Source organism: Chelonia mydas, chromosome 1 (genome assembly GCF_015237465.2).
Source record: "Chelonia mydas isolate rCheMyd1 chromosome 1, rCheMyd1.pri.v2, whole genome shotgun sequence".
NCBI classification, from domain to species: Eukaryota; Metazoa; Chordata; order Testudines; family Cheloniidae; genus Chelonia; species Chelonia mydas.
The window spans coordinates 209,699,319-209,719,167 of NC_057849.1; the positions used below are offsets into that span (position 1 = coordinate 209,699,319).

At 45.8% G+C, this 19,849-nt stretch overlaps 1 protein-coding gene across 3 annotated transcripts in view; it reads left to right on the plus strand.

The window, feature by feature from the left end:
* The window catches only part of YBX3 (Y-box binding protein 3), a 37,631-nt gene extending 20,925 nt beyond the window's left edge, over positions 1-16,706 (plus strand). For 2 of the 3 annotated variants that reach the window (XM_043549037.1, XM_037912069.1), the window contains 5 exons: positions 6,599-6,799; positions 8,709-8,803; positions 11,882-12,053; positions 12,791-12,891; positions 16,144-16,706. In XM_043549037.1, the coding sequence (XP_043404972.1) occupies positions 6,599-6,799; positions 8,709-8,803; positions 11,882-12,053; positions 12,791-12,856 (534 nt within the window). In that variant the 3' untranslated portion in view covers positions 12,857-12,891; positions 16,144-16,706. The remainder of the gene's footprint in view (positions 1-6,598; positions 6,800-8,708; positions 8,804-11,881; positions 12,054-12,790; positions 12,892-16,143) is intronic. The other variant, XM_037912076.1, reaches the window with a different exon arrangement.
* Positions 16,707-19,849: the final 3,143 nt, after the last annotated feature.

The window sequence follows — 19,849 nt, forward strand, 5'->3', positions numbered from 1 at the left end:
CAGTGCCCTCACAGGCACCTATTCCTCATCTGCCACTGACACAGCCTGTCTTTGCTGACACGGATACCAGTAAGAGACCCCTTAGATCTATCCATTTCTGTGGAATAGTATGAGATTCCTTCAGAGGAAACGTTCAAGTTCCTCTTGTAGGCACATACGAATAGTGTCTCATCAGAAGAACAAATTCGTGCTTCATCTGTTTCCCTCCTTACGAACAGATACTGTTTCAGTAACTAGTGGGGAGAATGGCAAGTGTTCTCAAGCTGCAAAAAGGGGTTATGGCACCAGAGATCAATCCCCTGTTTATCAGATTCCAGATGCAGACCAGGGACAAGCTTGCTCTGCCTACAACTGTGCCTAAGGATATCTAGCTCTTTTTGCTCTCATTTCCAAGAGAGTAGACAGGGTTTATGTTAAACCACGTGAAGGACATCAGTTATAGTGTTGCTTGGCAAACTCCATGCTGTTTCCTGCAGCACAGGAAAGAAGGGTCAGTAAGGTGTTCCACTCTACCCTCTCTGACAGAGGGGATATTAACTGGATATTTTGGTAGATGTTCCTACTTACCTGTCTCACTAGGATTTTGGGTGGCCAACTGTAAGTCACATGTCCCATTACAGTTATGCCCTGTGGATACCACAAGACACATCCTGGAGTTTTTTCCTGAGGAACAGAAGAAATTACCTAGGACACTGGTTGTTGAGGGTCATGTGCTTGCTAAGTGCTCCCTAAAAGCAGCATATGATGCCTTGCACAGAAGTCAAGAATGGTTGGCCATAGGAGTGTACTCCTTTGAGGGCCTGGGCTTCTTTAATGACAAAACAGATGAAGCCCTAGAGAACATTAAGGCCTCTGCCTGCTCTTGGTGGCTAGCAGTCCTTTTCCTCAACTTGGAGGAGGTCTGCCCTTCCTACTTTCAAAGTCAGGTTCCCTCATAACACCAAAGCATACAGCCCCAAAGGTGATATGCTCCACCTCCTTCTAAACTTGCTACTTGTCTCAGCAGTATAGAATCAGGTTTCGTTGCCATGTGGCCCTCAGCACTGGCCTCTATCCAAAAGTTTTGCGAGGTGTAGTTGAGAGCTGTGCACCAATTTACATCTTGTCTCCCTATCCTTTGGATCCAGTCTTTCTTTTTACAGTATCTAGTATAGGATTGCTTCCAATTTCTGGGTAGTGGACACAGTCAGTGACAAATACTCCATCCAGTTCTTCATTGTGCCACCTTGCCACCTCCCTCTTCAGGGACCCATATTCTGAGACAGTTCCGTCAGAAGAGGTGGATTCTCTTCTCACGAAGAGCTACAGGGGAGTTTCCACAAAAACGCTGAAGGGAAAAGATTTTATTTTTTCTCTTTCCTGATCCCTGAGAAGAATGATGGCCTGAGACCCATTGTGAAACCTCATAAACCTCAACAGGTATATGTAACCATTCACATTCAGGATGTTCATGATGGGGGGCATTTATGGCTTCCTTAAAGAACACCTGCTTTCATGCAGCATCCAAATGCTTGCATCAAGTTCTGAGGTTCTGTGTGGAGACAAGACATTAGAGTCCTTCCTTTATCACAGCCCTGTGAGTGTTCACCAAGTGCTTCATAGTGGTTGCTGCACACCTCAGACACTAAGCAATATTTGTTTACAGGTCTGGTTGACAGGCTCCTCAGCAATTCAGTATGTATTCAGCCTCTTCCAGTTTTTGGGATAGTTGATTAATTGGAAGAAACCCACTTTTCAACCTGCACAAAGTATCACCTTTTATCAGAGTGGTCCTGAATGCCAGTTGGGTCAGAAACTTTCAGGATGGTACCTATTGCTTCCCAACTCAGCATAGTTGCCCCGATGCCTTCGATATTGACTAGGGTGTGTATTGCCAAGGCCATAAAAGACAAGACATATGGAACATGTGGGATTCCAGACAGCCTGTTGATGTGGGATTCCAGACAGTCTGTTGATGTGCTCCATCCAGGTACATAAACAGGACAGTGTAGTGCTCCTAAATACTAGCAGAAACCATTCAGTCTCTCATTAAATCTAGCTGCTATATGGCAGGATTGGAGGGTGGCGAATATATATATATATATATATAATATATATATATTTTAAAAAAAAGGGCTCGGTGATCTGTGAAACGATAGGTTCTATAAGCTGTACATCTGTACCTGGTAACCTGGCTGAAACAATAACTAAAAATAATCTTCCAGATGTTTTATTACAGGGTCTACTCACTACAATTCTTGCGAAGGAAAATAGATTAGTGCAACACTATTAAAATTCTTTGGCCTTGTCAATGAAGTAGTGGACAAAGCAGAACCAGTTGAAATAATTAATTTAGACTTTCAAAATGTCTCTGACAAAGTCTCTTACCATAGGCTACTAAAGATGCTAAGTATCATGGGGTGAGAGGCAAAGTATTGTCATTTGATCAAAAACTGGCTAGGAGACAGAAAACAAAGTAGAATGGTCAACTTTCGTCATGGCAAAAGGTTGTGGGATGACTCAAGTTTCTGTACTGGGTCTAGTGTTTAACAACGAAAAGGGCAGTTAGGTAGCAAAATCGGCAGGTAACAGTTATTTAGGTTAGTCAGAACTAGAGAGGACTGTGAGGAAGTACATAGACTTGACCAAGCTAGGTAAATGGGCAACATGAAGGCAAATGTTAATTTAACTATCCTACACAAGAAAAGGGCCTGGACATCATTGTAGACAACTCAGTGTAGACCTCTGCTCAGTGTGCAGCTGCAGTCAAAGGAGAACAAGATGCATAAGAAATGGCATATAATGCCATTACATGAATCAGTGATCTGTTTAATCTGGAATTGTAGTTGCCCTGGCCCTGGGACTAGCCCCTCCTGCAGTTTCAATCGAGGGATAATTTTAAGGCCTGTAGCTGTGATGCAGTAGCATAGAATGCTGTCCTGGGAGAGAGACTGGCAATGAGAGAGCAGGGAGAGGGGAAGGAGTTGGAAGGTAGTTAGAGAAGGAGGAGACAAAAAGAGGCGGTGCTGGGATAAAAAGGGGATTTGCCAGAGGAAGCTAACTGGCTGAAACACAGTGTGCAAGGAGCCTGGACGTGAGGGGCATACCTCCTTGTGAATGATGAGGTTGACCACTGGGACATTGACAGGGAATACAGTTTGGGCGCCTTGGGAATGAGTGTGGCTATCCAGGTAGAGGAGTGGACCTGTAGGAAAGAGATGTGGTCATTGGAGTGTCAAAGCAAGGGAGCATCGCAAGCCAGAGAGAGGTGAAGGTGGTTGGATAACTGGGGTGAAGCTCAGGGAGAGGAGGTGCTGATTCCCTCTTGGGGTGACACAACATGGTGTTAACAAATTTCTTTTGTGATGGTAATTTACAGTTTATTTTCCTAAGCAAGTATTTGTTACTTTATATTAATGTTCTGTTATATATATCTTATTGTCCCTACCAAATTTCTGGGTGTTTCCTTTTTAAAGTTTAACATTTAAGATGATCTCCCTTGTATTGGCTTGCCTCTGTCTTTCTGCACAGTAGGAATAGCCTAGCTGAGAACTGGGTCACTTCAGAATTGTGCATGCAGTGTAGGTCACCTCACCTCTAAAATAATATTGCAAAAATACAGGGGCTCAGTGAAGAGCAATGAAAATGGATAAGCATGGAAAAGACTGTCATATGAAGAAAAATTAAAAGATTTGGATGGCTTACCTTAGAAAGAAGATGACTAAAATAAGACATGATAAAAGTATATAAAATGACGTGTGTGTGTGTGTAGGTTAGAGCTTCTGTTTTTCCCTGTCTCATAACAGGAAAAACAAGGGAATGTTGAAATTGAAAGGTGGCAAATTCAAAACTAACAAAAGGAAATATATAATTGGACTTTGAAACTTGCTTTCAGGGGATGTTCTTGAGGCCAAAAACTTAGAAAGATTCAAAGAGGGTAGCACTATAGGGATAAGCCTATTCAGAGTTATAATAATTAATGCTCAAAGGAAGGTCTTGAAAGGGATAAAAAGCTTCATGATTAAAGCCAATCTCTGACTATTAGGATGAGGTCTTCATGGAGGCCCTCCCACCCCAGCTGCAGGGTTCTTAACCTTTTTTCTGAAATATCTCATACCGGCTAGTGTTAGAGACCGGATACTGGACTAGATGGACCTTGAGTGACTGGTATATTCCTGCAAAGGTGGAGGAATTAGACTTGTCCGTCCGTCGTCCCCTGTCTCCCCCCCCCCCCCCCCCCCCCGCTTTATAATCTATAGTGGGGAGAAACCTGGAGGAATATTTTAAAATGTTTTTGTCTTTCCCGACCCCTGCACAATGTGTTTGTTTGTTTTTTTTGTTTGTTTTTTTTTGTTTTGTTTTTTTTTAATATTTTCTACTCCCTCCTGGAAGACTTTATAGATGGCTAAAGAACCGGTAGGATTATGGCATCCAGGCTTCAGTCTCCTGTGGAACTGTGAGGGGAAAGGATTTTATTTTATTGTCTAAAAACACCAATACACTTATTTCTTAACTCTGCTAAATCATTTCTATGTACTCTTCACCTTTTCTGAAGTCAGTGGAGTTACAATGGCATAAACATGGTGTAACAGAGTGGAGAATCCAAGGTGTGAACTGCTTGTGAGGAGGAAAGAAAAACCTGAGAAAAAGATCTTAGTGAAAAAACACAAACACCCAATTCCTGTCAATTGCAGGCTATAAAGGCTACCACTCCTATTCACTGGTCCTTGTAGTAGTGCTCTAGCAAAAACCAGGGAAGACCTGACTTGATTGTCTTGATGTTTCAAAGCCCAAAAAAGAGATAAAATCCACTTTGGAGAAACACACACTTTCTTTGTACTTCCATAGAGAAGGAAAAAAGAGACTTTTTTGCATGTCACTTCTAGATTATGTAGAAGAGGTAGTAGTAAGTGTTTGTAGTAAGTTTTCTGCCATTGACTTCACTGATAGTAGGAACAAACATTTAAATGGTCAACTCTTGGGGGTGAGTATGTAGGATAGAGCTCATTCCCTACGGTATGTTTGTAAAGCTCCATATGAATAGTTGATGCCATGTATGTGACCATATGGTCAACTGTGTGCAAGCCACAGAAGTCAACAGACAACACAACATATGCAGGGAGACCTAGATGAAGATTCTGCGATAGAATTTTGTTTTATTTCTTTGCCATTTAGTATCATAGTGTCGTGTACACCCTGATCAAGGCCCCAACATGGTCAGCTTGACCTAAACTATAGCAAAATCCTGGATTCCATGTCTAAACTAGAAATTTTCTGGAAGCTGCATTTAAATGAAAAGGGGGAGGATTTTACTGAATTAAATTCAAATGAAAAGACCAATTAGTATAGTATTCCCTCAATTATTTATTTGGGTATTCAATTCACAGGTTTTACACTGCCCCTAAATTTTCTCTCTTCTATATGCTGCAAGAGTTTTAAATTAAATTGCATTTTGGAAGCTGCCATGGGGAAGATGGATGCTTTGGCAGATACGTAGGCTATTGTAGGACTTTTCTGCAGTGTCAAAGGCTCAGGAAATGGTTTGGGATTGTGGGCCATGTATATTGGCTGGAAGCTATTGCTAAAATGATCAGTTGAAAAATTGGTAGCACTAGTGATATTGTCACAATGGGATTTCAGTGGCAGCTGCAGGGACGTGCTAGGGACATTGGCTGGGAATAGTGAACCGCAGCCACTGGGAGCTGCAGGGGGGCCGTGCCTGCAGACAGTCAACGTTAGCAGAATGTCTCTCAGGCCACAGGTTCCCCACCACTGGCTTAGAGCGTCTTCACCAGAAGCGCTACAGCATGCAACTGCATTGGTACAGCTGTGCTGATGCAAGTGTATACCTGCCCTAAGCCTGGTAAAGGGGATTTCTTGTAGTTTAAATGGTACAGGCCTATATTGTTCAAACTGAAGGACTAGGGTTCTAGTCTCGGCTTCTCAGAGATGTGGGGGAGTGTGACTTTTCTAGTAATCATCTGTCTACAGCACACACATCCATTACAGTGGGTAGGGGAGGGGCCTGCTGATCTGGATTGGGCTTTGCAGTGCAAGGGAGTCTTGAGGAGAAATTTGGTAGGTATTCATGCTAGGATAAGGGAGTAGAATGCAGGCCTGTGGCTAGCATGGAAGAAGGCGCAAAGATCAGAGTAGGCAAATACACAAAGGGAATGATGAAATGGTATTTGCTTCCAATCATGGTCCGTGGTACCTCCCTCTCCCTAGAATCAGTTCCTGCTCCTTGATGTTCACATTATGCCCCTCGCCACTGTTGAGTTGTTCCTTAGATAGATAGGCTGCATGTCATCTTTGCACCTTCCCTCTTAAATCAGACCTTCCAGCCCCTTCATCATTCTTGTTTTGTTTTTGTTTTCTCCTCATTCCCTTCATTGTGACTGCATCTTCTGGCACTGCAGTGCCTGGAACTGGATGTTGCTGACCTGGTGCATTCGCACTGGAGTCACAGAAAGGGACTGTCTCCTCCCTGATAAGGTGCTCAAGTGTGTGCAGTCTAGAATTACATTGGTTTTTTGTAGGGGAGGTCTTGGTTTGACATCTGCCCCCTCCCTCCTCCTCCTCCTCCTGGTTCTCACTCTGTGTTTCTTTGCTTCGTCAGTACCCGGGTGAGGAGGAGGAGGAGGAGGGGAGCGGGAGCAGTGAAGGATTGGATCCTCTCATCACCGAAGGGCATATCCCAGGGTCGCGGAACCAGCTGCGCCGCCCACAATACCGGCAGCGCTTCTTCCCACCTTACCGCGCAGGACAGACCTTTGACCGTCGCTCACGGGTCTATTCCCATGCTGCTGATGGCACGCAGGTAAAACAGCGTCTGGAAACTATGATTACCTCCCTGCCCTGCTCTGCTCCCTTCTCCCTTGCTGCCCCATCTGCCTCTACGTCTGTGAACTTGCTTCTCAGTGGAGTGATTCAGACACAGTTGTGACTGAACTTCCAGGTTGTTCTTCTGCTGGTACACTTCCATCCTCATTAAACAACAATATAATTGTCCCTCAAAAAGGTATAACCCAGTTACATTATTCTGACATTCAAATGGTAATTGCAGGGTTTGGGAGGACTAAGGAAGCAGGATTCAGCTTTCTCTGATGAAGAGGTGATTGAGAAACCCAGTAATCTCTATTGCAATGACCTGTGGAGTTCACTGGAGCCATGGGACACTTATTGCCTCTCTATGCATTTGTAGTATTCATATTTCAGTAGTTCTCCAACTTTTCATTCTTTGTGGACAAGCCAGTAACTCTCCATCCTTCCCGCCATCCCCTTTGCTAATTCTGAAAGATGTCACCTCTTGTGGATCATCTGCTGTTCAATGGATCTCGCTTGGAGGAAACTATTGATCTAGAGCTGTCTGTCTTAACTCAGTCTGTGCCCAGACATCATCCACCCCATGAAACATAAGAAAGAAAGTAGGGGGGGAGTTCGGAAACTATGGGATTATTTTACTGTCACCTGTTTTGTAGCATGTTGCAAGCCTTCTTATTCCAAAAGGATAAGAGTAATAGTTCTATCTCAGACCACTCTAAATGTCCAAGTTGTCTTTCCCTCCTGGGTGTTCACACCTTTCAGATTTTATTTGATTACCTCTACCAGTACTATCCATTTAGCCAGCATTTGATGGAGATTCCTCTGGTTACTTTTCTGTCTGTCAGTTTTTCCACCAACAAACGGCATTACCTGATGTGCTGTTTTCTTTCGCATGCTCTCTCTCTGTTTTTTCTTTGTTTTGATTCCACTCCCTACTCTTCTCCACCCCTCCTCCACCTCAGCAGCTGCCCCTGTCAGGCTGCTAAAAATAATTGGCATAGCTATATGCAGGCACAGCATGTGAAACTGCAAGTGTCTTTAGAGCAGTTCTGTGTCTCTAGGAAACTTTGGAGGCAGAAAAGACCCAGGAAGGACCTGATATATATTCCCCTTCTCTCCCCCCCCCCCCCCCCCCCCCCCGGTGATGAATAACACAAGAACACACGGTGCCCAGGATTGGGGCACTCACAAGCATGTGTCAGAAGCAGTTTTGGTAAGGTTTCTGCCTCTCTGGGGCAGTGAATAAGCATCCTAAGGTGGCTTTTCTACCATCTGTTTCCTTTGAGGAAGGGGAGGGGCATTGCTGGCTCGTGTACTTCCAGTTTTCTTCTTTGTCAGAGTAAGAGCCTTCTGACCATGTTGTTCTTCCTTCTTTGGTACGTAGGAATTGCCATACAGACCACTGGTCCATCTGCCCTGATATCTTGCTCCTGACAGTTCTGCTTGTCGGTCCATATAGTCCAGTATACTGCCTCGAATATTAAATATTCCTTCAATTCCAAAAAAGGAAAAAACCCTCTAATGCATTTGGCTAATTATATAATGCTTTGAAAGCTTCTGTCCCCTGCAACTGATTATTTTGCACCTTGAAGTATGAGTTCTCAGTTCCTTTAATGGACAAAGTTATAGTCTTTTTTTTAAAAAAAAAAACTTGCCATATTTGTTGACTGACGCCCTGCAGCAGTGAGTTCCACAGGTCAGCCAAATGCAGCATGAACATACATTACCTTTTGATTTTGTTCTAAATTTACTGGTTGTTTAATTTTACCACGTTCCCCTTTGTTCTCATATCATGTCCCATGATCAGAAGAGGAAGGACTAGCTGGCTTTCACTCCAACCGTCTGTAGTTTAGAAATCCTCCATCAGCTGCCAACGTGTCCATAATCCTTTTGTTTGGTCTTAGGGTGGTGATGGGGAAATCAAGGATGGGGTCCCAGAAGGAGCACAGCTTCATCAGCAAATCCATCGGAATCCCTCCTATCGCGCGCGCTATCGCAGGTATGTACCATACACCCTCCCCTATCCAAGCTACCACTGGATTGAAGCTGTCACAGTGCCTATATAGTTCCTAAGAACATTTTGGTACAGAGTCCCCAGAACTCAAAATACTTTACAAAGATTTGTGTGTAAAAAGCATTCTCGCCATTTTACCGAGGGGAAGCTGAAGGAGGGGTGATGGGACTTGCCTGCGGGTGTAAGAATGTGTGGAACTAGGGTATGTGATTCCGTCCTCTTCCCTAGTCTCTGGTGTCTCAACAATTGGCAACATTCTGAAATTTGTCACACATTACCTGTTCTCCTGTATGTCTACACTGCACCCAAAAAACCAACCAGCAGCCCAGCGCAGCAGCGAATCTCGGGCTAGTGCCCAGGTTCTGAGACACTACACCTGTGCTGGGTTTCAGAGCTGGGCTTCAGCCGAAGCTGGAACAACTACACTTGCTTTTTTTTTTTTTTTTAAATTAGCCCTGTAGTGTGAGCTCCACGAGCCAGAGTCAGTTGACCTGGGCTCTAAAATTTGCTGACTGGGTTTTTTGCAGTGTAGACAGACTATTTGAGTCTTGCCCTTCAAGATCTAAAAGGACAGTTAGAGTCCTGATTTTAATCAGAGCATTGCAATTACTCTGTAGTATCCTGCTGTTCGGACGCTTTCTGCAGGAACTCGGGGGGCGGGGGGGGGGGATTGGCTAGGTTTGAGGGAGGACCTCAAGATTAAGGACTTGTCTGCATGGGGGAAATAGCTATTCCACAACAGTTTTCTAGTGTGTACACTTATTCCAAACTGAGTGCCTTCATGTGGTTTAGCTTAATCCACTTCCAAGTCTTAAATTAGGTCCACTTGGATTAAGCTAAACTGCACAAAGGCACTCTTACTGTGGAATAAGAGTCTGGAATAGCTATTGAGCTTTAAATTCACACTTCAGCTTATTCCACAGTGTCTTCTCTGTATAGGCAAGCCTAAGGGCTTGGCTGTACTTGTGAGTTAGAGTGCATTAAAGCAGCCCCGGGTGCCCTAGCTCACTACCTGTCCACACTGGCAAGGCACGTAGAGCACTCTGACTCCACGGCTAGAGCACTTCTGGTGCTCCACCTCAGTGAGAAGATTAACTCTTGTTGCGCCTTGGCTGAAACGCCTGGGCGTCAGTGTGAACAAGATGTTGCATTCCTGTGCTCTGATCGGCCTCCGGAAACGTCCCATAATCCCCTTAAGTCAAGTGGCCACTCTTTTCATTGTTTTGAACTCGCTGTAGGAATGTGGATATGCCCTTTGAAAGCTCCATTTCTGACAGCCGGCTGCTTATCTGCCCCGAGACAAAGCAACCATTACTATGGAATGCTGTGTGTGAGAGAGAGGCGGGGGAGAGGTGGGGTCTGCTGCTGTCTAAAATTACAAGACAGCATGTTGACATGCTCTCAGCCCCCCAAAAACCCACTCTCTCTCCCCCCACATACACACAACACACTCCCTGTCACACTCCACCACCCTTCCCCATTTGAAAAGCACGTTGCAGCCACTTGCATACTGGGATAGCTACCACAATGCACTGCTCTCTGTGGCCGCTGCAAGAGCTGCTAACGTGTCCACATCAGTGCGCTTGTAGCTATCAGTGTGGACAGATTGCAGCACTTTCCCTACTGTGCTCTCCAGAGGCTGGTTTAACTCAAAGCACTCTACATCTGCAAGTGTAGCCATGCCCTAAGTTTGTTGAATGCTCAAGATAACTGGCTGGGTAAAGGAGAGTATTGCAGAGTTATTCTTGCCATTCCTGTAAGAAAATGTGGTGATTTTAAAAGGAGGGGGGGGACTCATCAGACTGCTTTTGGGAGGGGTTAGAGAACTTCTCCCTTCCTCCCCAGAAAGCAAAATGACTGGTTAAATGACTGGGATAAAAATAACACAGTGACAGGTCAGGTGGATTTCACATGAGCGCTGGTGCCTTCCAACAGCAAGTTCATGGACTCTCTTTGGATTACATGTTTTACATCCTCCACTGGCAATATAGGATTGTTCCCTTCATTCAGCAGGAAATTCTCCAGTCCTCGTGTTAAATGACTCACAATGGAGCTTCCACCCCATCGGTTGAGGAGATCTCTGACCTCTTTTTGGTTTCATGAGTAGGACTGGTACAAGGAACAGGTTTAGGTAAAATCAGGACTTGCCTAATTTTCATCCAAGGCTTGAACCTGGAAACCACCAAACTTTTTTTGAGACTTGGCCCCACTTCTAATGAACTAAGCCCCTCCAATTTGAAAGGACCATTCAGATGCTTGTCCTGAATGTGTCTCATTCATCCCACAAAGAGGGCATGAATGGTGAGTGTGAGATAAGATACCCTGAACTGCATTCATCTGGAGTAAGGTCAGATCTTCTGCTCAGCTGTAATGACTCCACATTCTACACACACACTCTGCATAAATCACACTCATTCTGTTAGAACTGGGACTAGAATCATTATCCTTTAGTGCCAGAAACACAAGCCTTGTGCACCTTGACTAATAAGTCCCATATCCCCTCTGTGCGCTCCTCCTATGGGGATGACATCACTCACTTGTACATTTGAAGCCAGTGAATTACATACTGTTTTCTGTCTGAGATCAGTGGGCAGGATTTTGCCCTGCTGTAAATCCAGAGTGACTGTGGCTTTGCTGTTAAACCTCTATTTTTGGAAAGCTGTATTGGCCCCTAGCTCCTACGGTGAGGGTCAGGATGGCTTAAGCCACATAACTAATGGAAACTGGGTGGTGGGCAGTAAGTTTTTTGGTCACCGTTTTCAATTGTATTGGCTTGACACTCTCCAAAAGTGTTTTTGTAGAGTAGGAAAGGAAGCCTACAAGGGGTTGGGGTGGGTATCTTGTCCTTTGTTGCTGCAGGGAGATAGATTGGATGAATTCATGGGTCTGCACCATTCTCTGATTCACAGCTGAACCCAGTTCAAGTTTGGTCTGCTGGAGTTGAAAGGGAACTTGTTTGAGATGGCTCTTATCACTTGGGGAGGTTCTGCTGGTAGCAATTACTGATTTTTTTTTTTTTTTTTTTTTTAAATACCTATTTTCTCTGCATCATCTCCTGTTCAGGGGACCCCCACGTCCACGCCCTGCACCAGTGGTCGGAGAGGCTGAAAACAAGGAGAACCAGCACGAGGCTAATGCTATGAGCCAGCAGCCATCCCGTCGTGGATACCGGCGCCCATACAATTATCGGCGACGACCCCGCCCGCCCAGTGCTCCATCGCAAGATGGCAATGAGGTGAGAGCATCCCTGGCAATGGGGAGAGGTATATTGAGTTCTGGCACTGGTGCTGCCAACATGCACACCTAAGACAGCTCTGTAGCTATTAGCTTCCCTCACCTGCTGCCCGTGTCCCTAACCCTGTGCTGAAAGGCGTGGGCAGGGGATGTCATAGGTAAGTGTTGAGGCTGCCAAAACTGGTGCTATATGTGAGGGTGGTTGTATTTGATATAATCACCTGTCTTACTAGAAACTTGCTCAAGAACCATCTCATTTCACACAGGATGGTAAACAGCCATCAGATGGGAATAACTGTTGGCCATTTCTGAACTGGATCCAGTGTCCTTGAGGTGGTGGAACTCCATTTCCTTTCCCCATTCCCACTGAGCCATCCATCTCTCTTCAAACAGGGTCTGTATTGGAATCAGTGCCCTGGAGGTGAAGGCTTCAAATCCCATTCCTTGATTGTTTTGAACCAGTCAGTCCCAATGACCTAGTTGCAGAGTCCAGCAAGAAGCTTAGCGGTGAAAGGCTCTGAGTCTCATTCCCCAAACCACATGAGACAGCTGATCTCCTCCTTCCGTGCTGGAGCTGAATTGGAAGTAGTGGGCTAAAGGCAAAACTCTACTATGGTCAATGTTTGAGGATTCATTTTTCTTGGGATTTCCAAGCCTCAATTATTGATACTAATACTGAATAGAGGAAGGGGCTGGAAATCATCACTTTGCCTATTCCATGCAACTATGTTCTTTCAGACCAAGGTGGCCGAAATACCTACTGAGAACCCTGCTCCAGTGACCGAGCAGAGCAGTGCTGAATAATGTCCGGCTCCCGAGGCACCTTTACCATCCCTCAGGTAAGGAATATAGGAAAATCCAGAGTTTGAGTGAAATTTTCTCCTTCGCTCTATGGCATTGGTTACCAACTGGTCGATCCTAGAGGATCTTCCAGTCGATCGCGATCTCCGGCAGGGCTGCCGCTAAGACAGGCTCCCTGCCTGCCCCAGCCACACGCCGCTCCTGGAAGCAGCCAGCACGGCCATGGAGGTGGCGTGGGGGCAGGGGTCTCCCTCTGCGCACTGCTCCTACCTGAAAGCACCGCCCCGACAGTTCCCATTGGCCGGGCACGGGGAGCTGTGGCCAATGGGAGCTGCGGGGGCAGTGCTTGCAGAGGGGGCAGCGCATGGAGCCATGTGCCACCCACCCCAGAGGCAGCAGGGGCGCGCTGGCCCCTTCCGGGAGCAGCGTGGGGCTGGAGCAGACAGGGTGCCTGCCTTAGTGGTAGCCACGCTGCACCGCCAACCAAGAGCCGCTGGAGGTAAGTGCTGCCTGGTGGGAGGCCACACCCCAGCCCTGACCCCCTTCCCAGAGCCCTCACCCCCTCCTGCACCCTAATCCCCTGCCCCAGGTGTTAGGGGGCTTATTCCTTCACCCACTTACTTCCCTGGTCCTTCTCGCATGAACAGAGAGCAACAATACCCGAAGTCCAAAGGTGCAAACAATTCGATGTTTATTGGGGTGAACTTCCAGCAAGCATGATTCCAGTTTCTTTCCTTAGTATCCTCCTTCCCTGCTCTGACACCACAGAGCCTTACACCTGTGTCCCTGTTCCCATTCCTGCCCTTAGCAAAACATGATTGCAATTTCCTTACCCCCATTCCCTGTTCCCATTTCCCCCTTTAGCAAAACATGATTCCAATTTCTCCACCCTCATTCCCTGTTCCCATCTCTCCCACCCACACACCCACCCCCTCACTTCCTGATTGACTACAGACTATATAGTAAAACTTGAGTTCGGCTTAGCTATACCTTAACCAATCATTTTCCTGAAATTTAACTAACCAATCCTAACATATTGTAACATGATTATGTAACCAATTATATCCCACCACCTTAATTAGTTTACACCCAGCAAAATTAATTATACAGCAGACAGGAACAATCACAGAACCAGACAGAGATTATACAGACAAACAATAGCAAAGTGGGAACTATAATGACAAAACAATACAGGAGTGAGGATTTCACATCCCAGTATTGATAAGTGAGTTCTTGCCAGACAGGATGCTATCAAACTAAGTTTCCTTTTACATTTTCTAGGCACTTCCCTTTCTCTGGAGGTGATGGGCATTATCAGGACAGGATTGTATTCCTAACAGCCCAATAGCACCTTCTTTCAATGTGACTAGTTTGGAATGTGAGGATGTGACCGGTCGCTTCCCAGCTTATGGCTGCCTCTGCTGCTTAGCCAAAGGCCTTAGCCTAAGCACAGGGCCTCAAACTGTCACAGTAAGAGAAGGCCCTTACACCAGCAGACAGTGATTTTGATTCTTTCTTTTATACCTCTAGAACTAGCCAAGTGATAAGAATACACCTAAATTCTTAAAGTACAGGCCTTTGCACATAGGCCTGAATATCTATATCCTAACACCAGGCTCAGCCCAGAGCCTCCTCCCACACTGCAAACCCCTCAGCCCCAGCCCAGAGCCCATACTGCCTCCTGAACCCCAACCCCAGCCTGGTGAAAGTGAGTGAGGATGGGGGAGAGCGAGTGACAGAGTGTGCGGGGGATGGAGTGAGTGAGGCAGGGCTTTGGGGAAGGGGCAGGGCCTCGGGGATGGGGCAGGGCAGATCCTGGGTTGCACTTAAATTCAAAAAGTGATCTTGGGTGTAAAAATGTTGGAGGCCACTGCTCTGTGGCCTAGTAATTAGCAGGCCACTACCATCTTAATTTCCCCTTTGCACATTGACAGGGCTGTCTATCTCCATGACAGGCTCACAAAAGTCACCTGACAATATCCTCTCAGACACTGCAGCTGGAGGGAGTTGGGTTTATTTGATGGCAGCCATGGAGCCTTGGGCAGCCGGCCCCACAATTATATTCCATAGCACAGAAATGATTCTCAAATCTTCAGCAGTTCCCTTAGCTGTGTGTGCAGGGTCCACTGCCCCAATCCCAGAGACATTTCTAGGTGGAGGTTTCCTTTTCTTGACACTTGAAGTCCAACCTGCTCATCCTTATTTTCCTTTTTTTTTTTTCCCTCCCTAAAAATTATTTTTCTCTGTTTTTTGGGGTCTGCCCCCATGCTCATATCCAACCCACACTTCATCTAGGACTTGGGTGTTGGTGGAAGACCAGACATTAGGAATAGGGGTGAGGAACATGGCTGCAAGAGAGACTTCATCCCAGAATAGAATCTATCAGGAGCAATCCTGAAGATTTTACTTGGGGCTCAGCCTTGGGGCCAGATGACAGCCTGGCATAACTCCATTGATATCAAAGGAATTGCATCAGAGGTGGATTTAGGGTATTTAATATTTTTATTAAATTTATTTAAAGGCCTTTGTACCATAATTGCATAACATGAGGCCATGCTTTTTCTTCCCATCCATACAAGGAATATCAAACTGTTTTTATGACTGTATTGGGATACAACTGTGTTAATCACAGTGTTCCAGTAAAGTCAGTTTTCCATCAGACAATTTTTAGATGATATGCATATAAGACTCAACAGTATCTTTGTAACTAGGTCATGAGACACGCAGCTGAGACAAACCTGGGTGAGCTGTGTCCATACATGAGCATTTTTCATGACGCAGCCATGTGTCAATGGTGTTTTGTGTCTGTACTTGCTACACTACCTCACTGTGTTTGTCAGTGCATTTTGGGAATATCTGGTACTGTCGCACGTAGAGCAACACCAGCAACTTGGAATGCAGTGCACTGCAGGATGACCGTGTCCTCAAAGTTCTTGGAGGACGGTGGACCAACTGGTTATACAAGCATTGTTGGGAAGTGGGGGTCCTGTCTACATTGCAAAATAAGTGAAATTTAACTGGTTTCAAGTAGACAATCATGTTCCAGACAAGGTCACTGAGAAGGAAAGCACACTGTGACTGGTCACAGCTACTAGCCATGTTATACAAGGATAAAAGCTGTTCTTAGAGCCAATAGTCTTACAGGTTTATTGTTTTATACCACATTCCTTGCTGTTGTAGCTACAAACTTGGTTAAAAGTTAGTGGAGACAAGGCCTAGGAGTTAATGGAGGGGGGATATTTGAAGAATTAAATAAAGAAGTCACTTGTTCGATTTGATCTTTTCTACAGGTGTCCTAAAGTGTAATTACAAAAATAACACCAAAGAAAGATCCAAGCAATAAAATGAAAACAAGTGACGAAAACAATGAAGATTTGAAACATCGGAACTTAAGAGAAATAAAAAATATACCAGCAGCCGAGATCCAGGGAACGCCTGCAACAGACGCATAGAGAGAGAGAGAATGAGAGTCAGAGCGACCTCCCCAGCTTCCACGGCAACTGCGGGGATTTTTAAAATGTCACCATTTCGCTATTATATATATATTTTTTCCCCTCCAGTTTTTCTTTTGGTACCAAACTAAGAAAAGAGAAGGTGGGGGGGAAAACCCCAACCAAAGAAATGAAATTTTAAGTCAAAAGCTTTTTTACTGGACGCTGGTGCTAAAACCTCCCAGGTGTGATGAGGGATTTTTTTTTTTTGTTTTTTGTGCCAGTCCTGCTTAATTTCAGGACACGGGGAGGAGAAATTTCTGCTTTCCTTTGTAAGATCTATAAGAAAATGTGCAGTGTGGGTGACGTTCCTCACAAATAAAAGTGATTTAACTTCCAAAAAACAAAACAAATGAAAGGTAGAAGTGTCTCTTCCATGATTTCTTTTAAAACAGCTGAACTACTATATTTTGACGTTTCAGCACTTAGATAACAAAATGATAGCTGTTGTTATGAATACACTTGATTTGTTTATAGTGCCCAAAAGCATGCTGGACGCTACAGAAAAATTCAGACATGCTTGCGTTGTGTCAACTTTGTGCCAACACCGCCAGTGTACGGTGGTCACAAAGCAGCTGTAATATCCCCTCTCTGAGACTACCCTCCTGCTTTCGCAACCAGTGTAACCAAACTGTGTGTCCCCTTCTCTGAGTGATTGCACATTCCACCCTTGTGTGTACGTGCCCCACCTGCAGTTGTCGGAAATTTTTTTCCCTCAGTGGTATCCATCAGGGCAGTTCGAGTGCCCTCTTCTGCATGCCACTGTATGCTGGTATAAAGGGTCCAGGCTTCCCAAAGCCGCCTCAGTTGCTTCTTACTGCCCGTGACAGTCATTGGAATTGCTTGACGTGCCTTAGTAAATGCTCTGTGTATTTTCTTGAAAATTTATAATAGTTTTCTGGTTTTATAGTAGATAGGATTAGTTTCTTTTTCGGTCCCTGGTTTGGGATTTCCATTTCTCTGTGCCGAGGGATGCTTCAGTCACCAGACTTCAACCCTGTATCTCTTGTGGTAGGCCAATGCCTGTGTGCCACGCACACTCGAGCTGCTTAAAGTGTTTAGGGGAAGCTCATATTCTGGATCGTTACCTCAAGTCAAGGGAAAAGCCTGTTCTCACAATGGTCTTTCTGCACTGATGTATCCAGATAGATCTATTTGCGACCAAAACCAACAGGAAAGGCCATCATTGTTGCTTCCTACAAGGTCACAGTCCCAGCTCTCTGAGGCTTTCCTTCTACCCTGATCAGACAAACTCGGCTACACTTTTTCCCTGATCCCACTCCTACACAGAGTGTTAGTCTAACCCAAGAGCATGGTCCCATTTGATCTTTACTAATAGCCCCAGCAGCACTAATTCTCCACTCTACTGCATCTGCCAGTGGAGGTTCCAATTTTGCTTCCATTGGACCCAGACTTAATCTCCTAAAATCACAGTCAGCTGCTCCATCTGAAACTGCAGGGGCTTCATTTAACAGCTTGGAAGCTCCATGGGTAAATCCTAAGGAGGAGTCTTGCTCAGAAAAAAGTTTGCAGTGTCTTGTTAAATAGTAGAGAGCCCTCCACCAGGTCTACTTACATGTCAAAGTGGAAACATTTTTCCCTCTGGTCTCGTTAATCTGGAGTTTCACCAATGCAATCCTCAATCTTCCATGTCCTGGACTATTACACCTAAAACAGCAATGGTTGGCAGTTATTGCTTTCAAGATCCACTTGGCAGCTGTATCAGCTTTCCATCCTCATGGACAACTGTTTATGTATTTTTCTAACTATGAAAGTCAGATTTTTGAAGGGCCTGGAAAAGTTGTACCTTTAGCTAAGGCACGGGTGGGCAAACTATGGCCCGCGGTCCGGATCCAGCCCCTCGGGGCTTTGGATCCGGCCTGCGGGATTGCCCTCCGTGGGGCTGTGGGCCACATGCCACTCTCAGAAGTAGCCGGCACCACATCCCTGCTGCCCCTGGGCGGGTGGGGCAGAGTGCTCTGTGCATTGCCCTTGCCTCCAGGCACCGCTCCCCGCAGCTCCCGTTGGCCAGGAATGGGGAACCGCCGCCAATGGGAGCTTCATGGGAGGTACCTGGAGGCGTGGCAAGGGCAGCATGCGGAGCCCCCTCCTGTACCCCAATCCCCTGCCGCATCCCTCCTGCACCCAAGCTCCCCGCCCTGAGCCCCCTCCCGCAGTCCGCACCCCTGACCTAAGCCCCTTCCTGCACTCTGGACCCCTCCTGCACCCCAACCCCCTGCCTCAGCCCTGCATACAATTTCCCCACCCAGATGTGGCCCTTGGGCCGAAAAGTTTGCCCATCCCTGAGCTTAGGGAACCTGTCTCCCCTCCTCTCCCCCTGGACTTGATCTTAGTTTAGTCAAGGTTCCTGGGGCCTCCATTTTGAACCTCTAGCAACATGTTCCTTGCTTTATCTATCACTAAAGGTGGCTTTCTTAGTAGCCATCACTTTGGTCAGGAGAGTTGCTGAGTTGCATGCTCTGACATCCACACCACCTTAAGGATAAAATACATTTGTGCTGTCATCTGAGATTCCATTGTAATGTATCTAATTTTCATATTAACCACTTGATCTACTGACCTACATTTTACCCAAAACCACATGCCAATAGAGAGGTGCAAACTAACACACCCTAGATGTTAGAAAAGCTTTGGCATTCTATGTAGACAGGACTAAACCGGTCCATTTGTCAATCCAACTATTCGTGGTAACTGCAAACCATGAGAGTGGAATGGACATGTGAAATACATCTTGAACAACAATGGCTACATAACATTAGTAACCATTTTTTACCACAGGAGCCCCTCGTTCAAGGGGCATGCTGTGAATGGGAGGGGGAAACCAGGATACCTATTCCATCAGGCTTTGGCATTAAGGCCTAAATTTACAAGCTCGCTGCACTCGGGAGAGGGTCTTACAACTGCAAAGGTCCCTGAAACAAGCCTCCATTCCAGAGCAGCAAGATAGGTTCTGTTAGCCCCACAGGATCTCTTTATTTGAAATCAGTATAAGATTCCTGACTAATGGCCTGGGACAGAAAAGTTCTCATTCTCCTCTGGGTTGGTGGTTGAACTTTATTTAGCACCTCCACCCAGCATGTGCTGATCCTGCTACTAATGTTCTCAAAAGAGCTGCCTGATCACTGTCTGCCTGCAGCCAAGCTCAGCCACATTCCCACCCAGCGCCCGTCCTGATTGCCTGACTCCACTCCTAGCAGCCAGGCGCCTCCAGAATGTTGAATATCCTTGAACCATGCCATCCCTCTAACTGTACCACTTCACAGTTTCCTGGCTGTTTTAACTGGCAAGTGCTCCACCTACTCCACCCCCTGTCCCCCTTTACCTATTAGACTCATAGACTTTAAGGTCAGAAGGGACCATCATGATCGTCTAGTCTGACCTGCACAACACAGGTCACAGAATCTCACCCACCCACTCCTGTAATAAACCCCTAACCTATGTCTGAGCTATTGAAGTCCTCAAATCATGGTTTAAAGACTGCAAG